Source organism: Protopterus annectens, chromosome 1.part2, assembly GCF_019279795.1.
Source record: "Protopterus annectens isolate FY-2018-M chromosome 1.part2, PAN1.0, whole genome shotgun sequence".
Classification (NCBI taxonomy): Eukaryota; Metazoa; Chordata; order Ceratodontiformes; family Protopteridae; genus Protopterus; species Protopterus annectens.
The window spans coordinates 1,021,306,976-1,021,320,060 of record NC_056727.1 but is presented as its reverse complement, the minus strand read 5'-3'; the positions used below and the strand labels follow the sequence as shown (position 1 = coordinate 1,021,320,060).

Below are 13,085 nucleotides of genomic sequence, written 5' to 3'. Positions count from 1 at the left end.
GTTAGGAACCTGGGTGGTAATTCCCAGATATGCTCAGAATTCGTCCAAATGACAAAAAATACACTGAACCCACAGACATTGCCAACATCCTAGCTGACAGGTTCAGCGCAAACTTCTCCCCCCCACCACCAAAAGGGCAAATATCTATCCCAGCAGAGTGCTGCCCCCCTGACATCTCAGATGCTCAGATAAGAGCCGCCCTCTCCAAAGCAAAAAACACAGCATCAATGGGACCAGACGGTGTCCCGGGCTGCGTCCTACATGAACTCCAAGAAGAGCTAAACCCAAACATAAAACTACTGTTCAATCTCAGCCTTACTACAGGATATGTGCCCAAAGAGTGGCATACAGCAACAGTGGTCCTTCTCCGTAAAGGTGGTGCCTCAATGGATCCTGGAAACTATCGCCCCATAAGCCTGACTAGCTTGGTCTGCAAAGCTATGGAAAGGATCATCATGGACCTCATAAATAAAGATATTGGGGACCTACAGACACTGGATCCTACCCAGTTCGGCTTTGTTAAGGGCAGATCCTGCCTCTTAAACCTGGTTGATTTCTTTGAAACAGTCACCAAGGCCATTAACGAGGGGAAGGTGGTCCACACAGCCTACCTGGACCTCGCAAAAGCCTTCGATACAATACCCCACTCAGGCATTATAGATAAGCTCACCAGCTTAAATATAAACCCCTATGTCACTAGATGGATTGCAAACTGGCCCAAGGACAGAACCCACATGGTTAGAATTGTTGGAGCCATGTCAGACTCCAAACCAGTTACAAGTGGTGTCCCACAAGGCTCAGTCCTGGGACCTCTCTTGTTCGGTATATATTTCTCGGAGGTACAGGCCAACACGGAAGGACTGTGGCTGACCAAGTTCGCAGATGACTGCAAACTGGGCGCCGTAATTGACTCTCCAGCCGACACAAGCATCCTCCAAAAGGGCCTCATAGAAGCAGACAACTGGTGCCAGAGCCATGGCCTCAAGCTAAATGCCAAAAAGTGTATAGTCATTCCCTTTGGCAAAAACAAAGTGCCCACAAATTACCACATAGGTGGTAATCCATTAAGTACAGAAGAAGTAATTAGGGACCTGGGGACCCAAGTTGATAGCAATCTCTCATTTGACAACCACGTGGCCAAAGTGGTTAGAAAAACATTTTATATAGCCCACCTAATCATGAAGGGATTCACATCTAGATCAGGGGAGGTTATCGTGCCTCTTTACTCATCCCTCATCAGGCCCATAATTGAGTACAATGCCCCTTTTGGGATGTACCTTACTAGGCACCTGCAGCAATTGGAAAGACTCCAAAAGTACCTCATCAAGAGGATCAAAGGGCTCAAACAGATGCCATATGCTGCCCGGTTAAAGAAACTCCAGCTCTACTCAGTAGCATACTGCCTGTTCAGAGGCGATCTGTGCCTGACGTATAAAGCCATGTCCAACCCGGAATTAATGGACATGCTGCACCTCAGAAAATCCAAATCCCATCGAGCTACGCGCTTGAGAGACTTGAACCTCAGCACTGAAATAAATAGGACATGCTGGAGGGACAGATTCGTAACCCAGAGGCTCTCTTCACTCTGGAATAAAATCCCAGTCCAGGTTAGGCAGAGTCCCTCATTGACTCTCTTCAAGAGGAATCTTGATGAGTGGATGGGAGATCGTAGGTTTACCCCGGATATCACTTCTGTGTCACTGTTAGACAGAGGCACAGTATACTAACCTCGAAAAAGGGCATAGCAAAATAAATTTAAAATGGGTGACGAAAGCCAAACACATTCTGGCTAGGCTTATAAATGCCCTAGGGCAGATAGCCTAGTATGAACCTATGAACCTATGAACCTTTCTGCCAGGATGTTGGCAATGTCTGTGGGTTCAGTGTATTTTTTGTCATTTTGCACTAACTCAGAGCATATTTGGGAGTTGCCTCCCAGGTTTCTGACTTAACTAAAGAAGGCCTTGTGATTATCTTTAGTGTCTTGTGCAATTTTTCTTTCAAAGCTGGCCTTAGATGATTTTATGAGGGATCGTAGTTTCTTGCTAGTACTGATCAGAGATGCCTTCCCTTTTTGGGATTTTGCTCTATCATGTAGTAGCTTTCTCCTTCTGTTGTATAGCTTATTTATGGCCGGGGGCCACCAGACGGGTCTCCTACCTTTGGAGGAGTGAGTCTTGGTTTTATTTGGGATAGCATGCTCATTGCATTCCTGTAGGTGTCCATAGATGTATTATATGAAAATGATTGTGTGTGTGCATGTGTGAATGTGTGTATGTGTGTGTATGTATTACTTTCATGATTCAATATTTTCAGATGTTTTTGACTTTCAGGGGTGTGAGTTTTGAACCTTCCATCTCGATAATACAACATTTGACTTCTTGGCTTCATGTGTGTGTGTGTGTGTGTGTGTGTGTGTGTGTGTGTGTGTGTGTGTGTGTGTGTGTGTGTGTATATCTCCATATGTTAGATTTGTGACTTAAAGAAGAATGCAGCATTTGAAAATGCTATGGAGACCAGCTTTTAACAATGACTATTAATTAAGAAAAGAAAAAAAAAAAGATAAAAGAAACATCTTTAGCAACATTGTACTATTGTGTGCTGACAATCCCGAATCTGGAAAACTGATTGAGGTTGATCCACTGACTTACTCTATGACATTTTTCACTATACTTTTTTGTAATGGAAAATTAACATAGAGAAGTTTAATATAATTCAAAAAAGTAACATTTGGTACTGTAGTAGTTTCCTAACTGGAGCTGTTTCATTCCGTTTTGCATTTATGTTGTTTTCATCTTGCGTTCAGTGTTGCAAGTCATTAACCTTTGCTTGAAGCATCTGCTGTGAATGTTCATGCCAGAATTTATCCTTTCTATTTCCCTTAACATATATATGTGCAATAAGTATTGATGATTCTTTTAAATGTATTTATTATTTTGCATTGACTGGTTTAATGTAAGATAACATATGATGTTCTTATTGTAGCAAATATAAAAGTAAACAAATTTAAATGTGTTTTGCTATGCTTGCAGCAGTGATAAAATGAACAAAACTAAATGTGTTTTCTATGCAAGTAAGGGCTATGTTAGAATTAGTTGCTCAGGTGAGCATGTTGAATGCTATGCTAATAAATCGCATTCAGTGAAACAAAAATAATTTATTTTGTCCCCTTTACATGATGTAAAATTATATGGTAAAAGAACATAAGTACAAAGAAGGACCATACAAAGACAGAGTTTAAATTAAAAAAAAAAATCTTTCTTTCTTTAAAGATGATAAAGTATTGAGTAACACCAATCTTAAACAGACTAACATTAGTAGTATGGCAGTATACACTGCATTCTCTCATTTGCAATTTACTTGTCTGCCTGACTTGCTTTAATTTTTCACCAAAGCTTTTATTCTGTCTTAAATGGTTTTGAATTTTTTATTTATTTATGCAGCACAACCTTCTGTTCTAAATATAGTCTTTTAACATAAATCTCTCTCTCTCGCTCTCAATGTAGTGTTGCATGAATAAATGAAAATGCACCTGAAATTAACTTTTAAAGTCTCAACAGTTGATTTACATATGTAAAGTCTGCTTATAGTAAGAAACAATGAGAGGCAATTCAAAGCATTTTGATTTACATCATAGTAAGTTTGTGAAATGTTTAGTTCGATTACATTTTATTTCTTGAGAGAACACACATGGCATAAGCTTGAGCCAGTGGGATGCTCAAATTTATACCATAGTTTGATCTGGAAATGTCATACCAGGTTGCTGTAGTATGAGACATCATAGCCTCTATCTGTCTCTTGGTGCAAGTGCTGTTTGTGTTTGTAGCTGACTCCCAGCTAGCAATCCTGTCATACATTGCCTCTTTGACATAGAAGGATAAAGCTTTGACTGTGTGTCAGATCACCCATTATAGCTTTATAACAGCAGGACAAAGGTGTCACATGGCCCGGTATAGCTCTAGAACAGCAGGCAAAGGAGGATGGGAGTGAGCATCTTACACTGACTTGCTCAACAAGGGGAGAGGAATGTGATAACTGTAGACAACTTTTTTTTACTGTCTGTGCAATAGGGAGACAGAGGTGATATTTCCACTAGACTGGCATTTTCTCTGCATTTTATCTACGTGGTGACAAACATCTGTCTTTAATTGCCACATGCGTTTTTCATTTTCCAATAATGATTTCAGCTCACCTCTTCTTAGAGGAACACTGTCCATAACTGTAAAGGCAAACTTTTTAACAGATGTGCAAGCTAAAAGAATATTTATCTAGTGCATTGATCTCATTCTTCCATTGGGCATAATATAGGCATAAATATGTGTGCATAGCTTTTGATGGTTATGCCCACATAAAAACAACTGTTGTTCAAACATACTTTTAAATAAGTAGCTTTTTGATGGTTGAAATTGGGATATTGGGGAACTGTTATTGATCAGTCATGAAGTAGGGGAAGTTGGACACCTTTATTAATAAATATACTGTGTAAAGAAGAGACACATTTAAAATACCTTTCTTTCTTTTGGGCACTGCTGTAGCTACTAAGTACATTTCTAAGATTCCTTTTAAGTAACATCTTCTCTAATAATCAACTTATGACTGTTGTCCACTATTCTATACAATGGTTAATTATCCATAAGGAGTTTCACATTAGTTACAATTGTAGCAGTGTACCAGCACAATCCTAATTATGACAACAACACATAGCTGATTCAAAACATGTGTCCCTGTTTATATTTACATTAGTAACAATATCTGACTGTGTTTTGTCATTCAAAATCAGCAAGCAGTTTTTCCTCCTGTTACCAATGGCAGCATCAGTTTTGTTTAAAGAACCTCTCTGGGTAACCTGTATCCATAAACATTTTTCCTAATAGCTCTACACCTTGAAAGAAATGATTGTCCAAACGGTCCATTTTTGGAAGAGGTTCAAGTTGTCCTTTTACTATATTTTCCTTAACACTAAGTATGCAATGACTGATATGTTATTCACAACAGTTACTTTTCTATGAATACTTAATCAATCTGTTACTGCTGTGATCATACCGAAAATGTACATTCATACAATTAATATTATTTTCCGAATTCACATAGATGCATTTCAAAAATTCTGTTGATTGTGCAAGTTCTTCTGTGAATGTTATAAATGCAATTTTACCTTTCTATAGGAAAATAAATCATTGGTATAGTTAATAGAAAGATTATGCTCTTGAAACCAACTGTTCTAAACAAACTAAATTTCTTTCTAGTTTGCGAAAACAATGTTAGCAAATACTGATGCCAAAATTGCCTTAATAGCAACACCAGAAATCTGCTGAAAATAAAACCCTGAAGCATAAAAACATTAGTAGACAGGCTTAATATACTAAATGTATAAATAAGATTTATCTAATTGCTATATAACTAGAAAGTTTAGCTAAGTACTCTAACTTTAACCCATTGTAAACTTAACTCACTGGGGAATACATGCAAAAATTAACTGTCGCAAACATTCAGCATGACTAACATGCAGAGCTGAAATATTTTCCTTGAAAATGCCAGGAGTGCTTTATATATGCCGACAGTTGTGATATTACGTATTGTAATATCATAAAGGTTTGGTTAACCCATCTTTTAGACCCATTATAGACGGCAGGCAATCTATTACATATGCCTGTGCAAAATGGGTCGATAACAAGCTTAAAAATATTCTGGCAAATGAATCACAGATTTGCATTGATTCATGGCATGTGTTAAAAAATCTCAATGCAATTCCTTTCCATGTTAACTATGTGTTTATGACAGCTGATGTCACTAATCTGTATACGGTCATCCCACAGGACACAGGCATTGAATGGGTTAGGGATTTCCTTTTACTTAAAAGTATAGATGGGGCTGAAATTGATCTAATAATGGCACTATTAGAATTAGTACTGAACAATAACTATTTTTTGTTCAAAGACACCATCTACTTACAAAAAACTGGTGTCGCGATGGGCTCGCCTTGCGGCGGCTCATTCGCTAATTCTGTCATGGCGTTCTGGGAAAGAACATTCCTGTTCAATGATCCTACTTTTAAGGACATCGTCGTATGGTATACGCGATACCAAGATGATGTTTTTATGATAGTCAAAGATTGTGATGAAAAAATTAACACACTTATGCACAACATGAATTCCTTTACTTCATTCTTGGAATTTTCTTTTGTCTCGGACAAGGTTTCAATCAATTTTTTGGATATTTCTATTAGTAAAGATTTTGACAAAAAATGTTTTGTTACTAGCATATATAGGAAAAAGCTATACAGTAATTCACTGTTACATTTTACTAGTAACCATCCGTATACACAAAAAAAAGGCATTGTGAAAGGCCAATTGGTGAGGGCCACTAGAATGTGCTCTAACGATGATCTATTTAACCAAGAATGTGATTTGCTTAAACAGATGTTTCTGAATAGAGGTTATCCTAGTAAACTAATTAACGATTTAACTAAGGAAATCAAATTAAAACGTCACAATGGTTTACTTTTACCTCTTTTAACGAATCAGAACACTGTTACACCAGTTCAGGATGCAGTAAGCCAATCCATTTCTGAGCAACCTATTACAGTGGCCAGTAACCATGAGGTGAATAACTATAACACATGTATGGTTACCCAGTTTAATCAACACATTTTTGAATTTAGAAACATTTTAAACATTAATTGGGAATTTATTGCACAGGATACAATATGTAATGAGAGTTGTGGTCCTAAGCCAAGAATGGTGTTCAAAAGAACCCCTTGTTTAAAAACGCTGTTGGAGAGACCGTCACCACAGCACCTAATCGTAAAAGGGATGTTTAAATGTGGTTTTTGTCACTATTGTAGATACATCAAAACTGGACATACCTTTAACATCAAAGGAGTTAAATATTACATTAATGGCAAATACAACTGCCAAACTGAAGGTGTGGTATATGTAGCACTTTGTCAAACTTGCAACGCGTTCTATTTTGGAAAGACGGAGCGCCCTTTGCGCATATATGAACATTTATATGCTATTACAAAAAAATAACACTCTGAATGCTTTAGCAAGACATATTACAATGTATACAGAACACAAATTTTTATTTATGGTAGTCCAGCAGGTTAAAAAAGATAAGAGAGGGGGTCCTTGGAATTTGTTACTAGAAGAACAAGAACTTTTGTGGCAATTAAAAACTAATGCCCAAGTTTACCCAGGTCTAAACGAGTTCTGCTCAATTAAATGTTTGTTAAAACTCAAGGCTATCCTGAGATAGTTGTTTTGACAGAGTTAGTATAAATAGGCAAAATTTAGAATATCAGGAAACTTTTAAGTTAATATTTTTAGGTATTAAAAATATGTATCTTAATATGAAAATATTTTATTTAAAGATATACAATTTATGAATTATGACACATGAACTAGTATTTGTATGTATTTGTTAACATTATATTTGTAGTATGGTGTTGGTTGTTTTATACATTCTTATTTTTTGCTATATAAGAATGTTTCTACTTATATTGAATGATTTAAGCCTTTTTTAATGTTCAATTGTTTTTATATATAAAAGGTTAATCTAGTTGAGATAATAGTAATTAATTGTTCAATTATCTGATTAAGACTGTAACTATTTAAGCTGTAGCCACTGTGTTTCTGTTTGTCTGAAGAAGTGCGGAGATTCTCTGCATGAAAGCGCTCACGCAGTAAAGCAGTTTTCTATTAACGTATCTTTGACTACAGTTGGTGCCGTTATTTCTTTTATTTTTGTAGTTTCGTTTGTTCATTTTTTGATATTACGTATTGTAATTTGGTATCAGTAGAGATTATTAAAGGTTCAGTCTTTGAACTAAAGCAGAAACAAGTGATCTAAAAGGAACAATTTGCATGTTTTATATATTTTAGATATTACAAACAAAAGTTGCACCCCATAAGGTGAGGTACACAAGAGGGCATATAAATCAAAAAAGATAATTTTGCCTACTAACACAGTTAACAACATATAATGAATTATTTTATATGCAAACTTGATTTTGTTCAAAGTCAAACTTATAAGTAAGTTCATCTAACAAACTATTTATAGCACTAAGACAACTGTTATCTATAAAAGCTGACCACCTCCCACCATGTTTATCTGTTTTCATTGTACATAATGTTCTACCCATTTTTAACTGATTGAAAGCAGCAATGCTCATCTTTTGACAGATAATAGTACATTCTTGGGGGGGGGGGGGTCTTTTATCCATCATACAGAAATTTTCCAACAGCAAGATCACTTCCGAAAGAGCAGGAGTAAAAATGATGTTCACGCATGGCTTTCTGCCTTAAAAAAAAAGTTTATTACATTGTGTCTGTGAAACTTATAATGTTAACATATTACCTCCACATGACAGATAAGCTTGTATCCATTCATTTAAGTTTAGTCCTTGTACAGATAAACACAGCACATTCAGTATCACTTTGATGACCTTCTACAGTCATTACTGGCTGCTTTTAATAGATAGTTTAAATTGTTATTTGCAGATGCATGTTTGAGCATGCATTACATTACATTGTGTCTGTGAAACTTATAATGTTAACATATTACCTCCACATGACAGATAAGCTTGTATCCATTCATTTAAGTTTAGTCCTTGTACAGATAAACACAGCACATTCAGTATCACTTTGATGACCTTCTACAGTCATTACTGGCTGCTTTTAATAGATAGTTTAAATTGTTATTTGCAGATGCATGTTTGAGCATTGGTTAGGTTAATTCTGGATGCCATAGGTCCTCTTGGTGTCATAAGCATTATGTGGAGGGGCACCACCAGACCCTACTTTGAACACTTGTGCTCTGCAAAAAAAAAAAAAAAAAACTAGATATGTGAAGAATGCCAACTGGCTTCTGATTTACCAGCCAGCAATGATTGCTTGCAGGATTTTGTGATTTTCTACAGCAAACATTTTAATGTGATGTGAACCAATGGAAATAACTGAAATGTTACAACAGTGATCTTTCTGTTATTGAAAAGTAAAACCTGCTGCTTTCCGTGTATTTCAATGCAGTTTGCTCAGCATAATATTTTGTTCTGTGTGGCATATTTCACTCTGGGTATTTGAAAAGATGACAGACTTGTCTGTGTACCGTGACACCCAAAAAAGAATGTTACCGTGGAATGCAGCTGCTGGGGAACACTGAAAATGCCCAGTTACATATCTGAATTGATATCAGATTTCTTTAAGTTTATGGTATTAGGGAACCTAATTTCTAGTGAGGCAGACCTGTTCCATAAATTGTAAGTAGAGGCTGGATGGAGGTGAAGTAAGAAATGGCAGATGAATTTAGCTAAACCAAAGTTAAAAACTGGTTTTAAAATGTTCAAATTATTGATAGAAATGCATTTACCTACATCACCACAAAATGATAGTATCTTTTGCATTCAGAGAGTGGTGTAAAGTGTAACAAGAATATTCCATTTTCTACTGGAAGCACTCCATCTGGTATGCAGAGACACAACAATCAGATACAATTAATAGAGCACTTGGGGTAAAAGGCAGTCATGTGATGGCTCTATACAATAACTGTAACAGTGTCTCAGAATCTACAGGATGACACAGGTAATCTTGCTTGAATACTATCTACAGCCATTCAAGCTTTTGCTGATGATTTTCTGCTATAGGACCTTTTGAATCAGGACAAGGAGTATGCATGGGTACAATAAATTTTCTTTTAGTAGCATTCACTGTAATTTGTTTCAGTGGAATCTATTCATTTTGTTTATGGACTCTGTGAGAGACAACTGACTAATTAACTTTCATTTAAAGTCCCTTTCATTGACAGTATCTGAGATTACATGATCATGGGTAGAGGGTAGCAGTCTTATGCTTAGAGTTAAGACAGTCTCCTTTTCTCTCTATATGTGGAAGGTAGGGGGATGTAAAGCAAAGACAACACATTGGATGTGAAGATGCATTTACCCCACTGAAAAATATTCAGAGTAAGTTATTTTCTACTGATTCATTGAGAATGGGTGAAGGAGGAGTCCACATCATTAATAACACACAGGAAATGATTGGTGAGATTACTGAATTTGATGGATAATTACAGAAGTTATTTGCTGTGGTTGTCATTAAACAAATACATGAGTTCCTTTTAACTGAGTTTTTGTTAGCTTGCTTGTATCTTAAAAATATAATATACTACAAACATATTTTTTTCAAGTTAGAAATTAATTTCCTTGGCGTCAGATTTTTAAAATTGCAACTCTGATTTACCCTAAGTCTATTTTTATTTAATTCCTTCCAGGTCTGCTCAGACTGACCCAATGGCACCACTACTTTCAGCCATCTTACCCATTTGTTAGTCCTGACAGACTGTGACTTAGCCCCTGGGTGAGCTCACCAACACCCCCACCTGTAGCTCTAGACACTCTGGGTCCCCAACAAAGCAATAATATTACATCCCAATAATTTGTTCCTTTCTTATCACTTGAGCTCATACGTGGACCCTGTTCAGAGGGAATGTTGGGCCCATCTCTGCCCAGGTAAGAGCCCTAAGGTCCATTCTTTTCTTCAGTCTTTAGCTCATCAGTCTCACCTCTGTTTACAGGCAAGAGTTAAGTGGTTGTCAGTGGGGCAGTGAATTGGTCAGGTGAGCTTAACCCAGCTGGCAGCTCTTTAGAGCTCTGCTAATGTTTCAATCCTTTAGCAAGTTTGTATGCGGTTACACATGGCTACCGTGGCATATGCATTACATAGCTAGGCAGCTTTTGCTTAATACTCATGTGCACAGATGCATTACCCAGTGCTACCTCTGGGTGTCACCCAAGTGTTATGTTAGAGCAGCCTCCCTCGTCCCAGATAGGTGAGTCAGAATTGGCCTCTCATTCCTTCCTGTTCTGTTCTGCTAGTTGAACACAGGTCATCTGAGTTGCATTCAGGGCTTCTGTACCCCGCACCATTGGTGTGGTCTTGTTTAAATTAATTTTGATGCATATAGTGATATGTCTGATAAAGGAAAACACACTAAAGCCTCGGTGTTATCTGTTTACTTGTTTATTTTTAGCTGTAAAACTGCAGTCAGATCATTGCCTGGATCCTGGAATTCCTGTAAATGGTCAGCGTCATGGAAATGAATTTTACGTAGGAGCTTTGGTGACATTCAGTTGTGATTCAGGATATACCCTCAGTGACAAAGAACCTTTGGAATGTGAACCTAATTTCCAGTGGAGCAGACCTCTTCCTAGCTGTGAAGGTGATAACTCTTATGAAAGTATTGAGGAAATAAATGTATATGTTTATGTATATGTTTTCTACCCAGCGTATCCTTAGCAAGTTATATGAATGTGTAGAAAAAAAATCCTATTAATTTCATATTTCTTATTCAATTACCTAATTATTTTCTATTAGTCATATTTTTGTGAATAATTACTTTGGCACTACTGAGAATTGTGAACAAAATTGTTATGGGAGCTGTTTTTTTAAGTTATGTGTTTAATACCTTGGATCAAAAACACCAGGAGCCACCTTGTAGAACTGCTTTTGTTAGGACTTGATTGGAATGCTCTGTTTTTGCAAACATTATTCTCCAACAGTACTGCTATCATGTGAGGCTAACTAGTTGCCTCCTGTCTAATAATATTCCCTCTGTTGTGGGAACACTAATAATACAGACTTCTTAACTGGTACAAGAACCACAAAACACTTATCTTGCATAAAAGAAAAGATGAAGAACTGCCACATAAACTCCCATCTATTTCTGTTTCACTGTACACACTTCCACCATAAACTTAAAGGAATCATCTAGAATGTCATTATTTATTTATTATTGTATTTATTTACATTCCGGCTGGACGCAGGTCCTTTTTCAGTGATGCCCGGGGAGAAAAGCTCCTCATCATGTACATGATAAATAGAGACAGAAAGTTGCAGCAATAGTAAACAACTTTACAGGTTGTTGGCTTTAATACTATAACAAGATATTGATTATCAACAGTATTTACAGTAAATGTTGCAAGTTAAGATAGTTTCTTGTCATTTATAATATTAGTAACAAAGTTATCAGAAAAGATTTTAAAGTATGTAAAGACAACTAGCTAATTCTGACTGTGGTTAGTAGTGGCGGTAGTGTAGTATAGTTGGGTTAATAGTCTAGGTTGGGGGGTAAGGGTGGGGGTGTTAGTCTGGATTAGAACAAGGACAAAGACAGTGCAAATTTAAGTGGAATTTGAGAGCAGTCTTGAAAAGGCTGCTGGAAGGTAGAGTAGTTATAGAGGGTGGAAGATTGTTCCAAAGTTTAGATATGTTACATGAAAATATGGCTTCTCCTGCTGAGTTTTTGGGTTTGATAACAGTGAGTTGATTTTTGCTACTTGATCTTAGGGGCCTAGTGGAGTGATAGGGTTGGAGAAGAGTTTGAAGGGAAGGGATGTCATGGGGGTGGTTAATAAGTTTATGAGCGTGGGTGAGTTGATTAAAGTGAAGGAGTTGTGGGAGTTCTAGCCAGTTTAGCTCTTTAAGGGAGATACAATGATGGCTGCAGTAGGAGGTTCCAGTGGCAAATTTAGCAATTTTGTTGTAACAAGCATCCAGCTTGTGTAGGCCTGTCTTTCTAAGGTTGGTAAGCATGAGGAATGCATAGAGTAGGGTGGAGATTAGCTGGGAATTGGCTATGGAGATTCTAGCCGCCTTGGTTAGGAATTGGCGGCTTCGATATAATGCACCAAGTTTTTTTGTGAACTTTTTTTATTGTGAGAGATATGTGGGTGTCAAATCTAAGTTTGTTGTCTATTTCCACACTGAGTAATTTTGTGTGTTCTGATGGAGATATGATGGTATTGTCTTTGGCGAGAATGTTGAAGTGGGGATGTTTTGGGTGGCTTTGGAAGGTTGGAACAGGAAATCTTTTGTCTTAGTTGGGTTAAGTAGGAGCTGAGCATTGGATAGCCAGCTTTCTATAGAAGAGAATGATTCCTGTATAATTTGTTGTAGTGATGGTGGGGGCAGAGCAGATGAGAGTAGAATCATCTGCGTACTGTATAAGAGATGCTTGTGTGGTGGCAGTATGTAGGTTGTTAGTGAAAAGTGAGAATAGTAGAGGGCCAAGGATAGACCCTTGGGGAA

General features: G+C 37.1%; 1 protein-coding gene across 1 annotated transcript in view; it reads left to right on the top strand.

The window, feature by feature from the left end:
- Nucleotides 1–13,085, top strand: part of LOC122792225 (CUB and sushi domain-containing protein 1-like) — a 3,080,606-nt gene that overhangs the window by 815,914 nt on the left and 2,251,607 nt on the right. Inside the window, exon 13 of the mRNA XM_044059969.1 lies at nt 11,029–11,217. Within this exon, the coding sequence (XP_043915904.1) occupies nt 11,029–11,217 (189 nt within the window). The remainder of the gene's footprint in view (nt 1–11,028; nt 11,218–13,085) is intronic.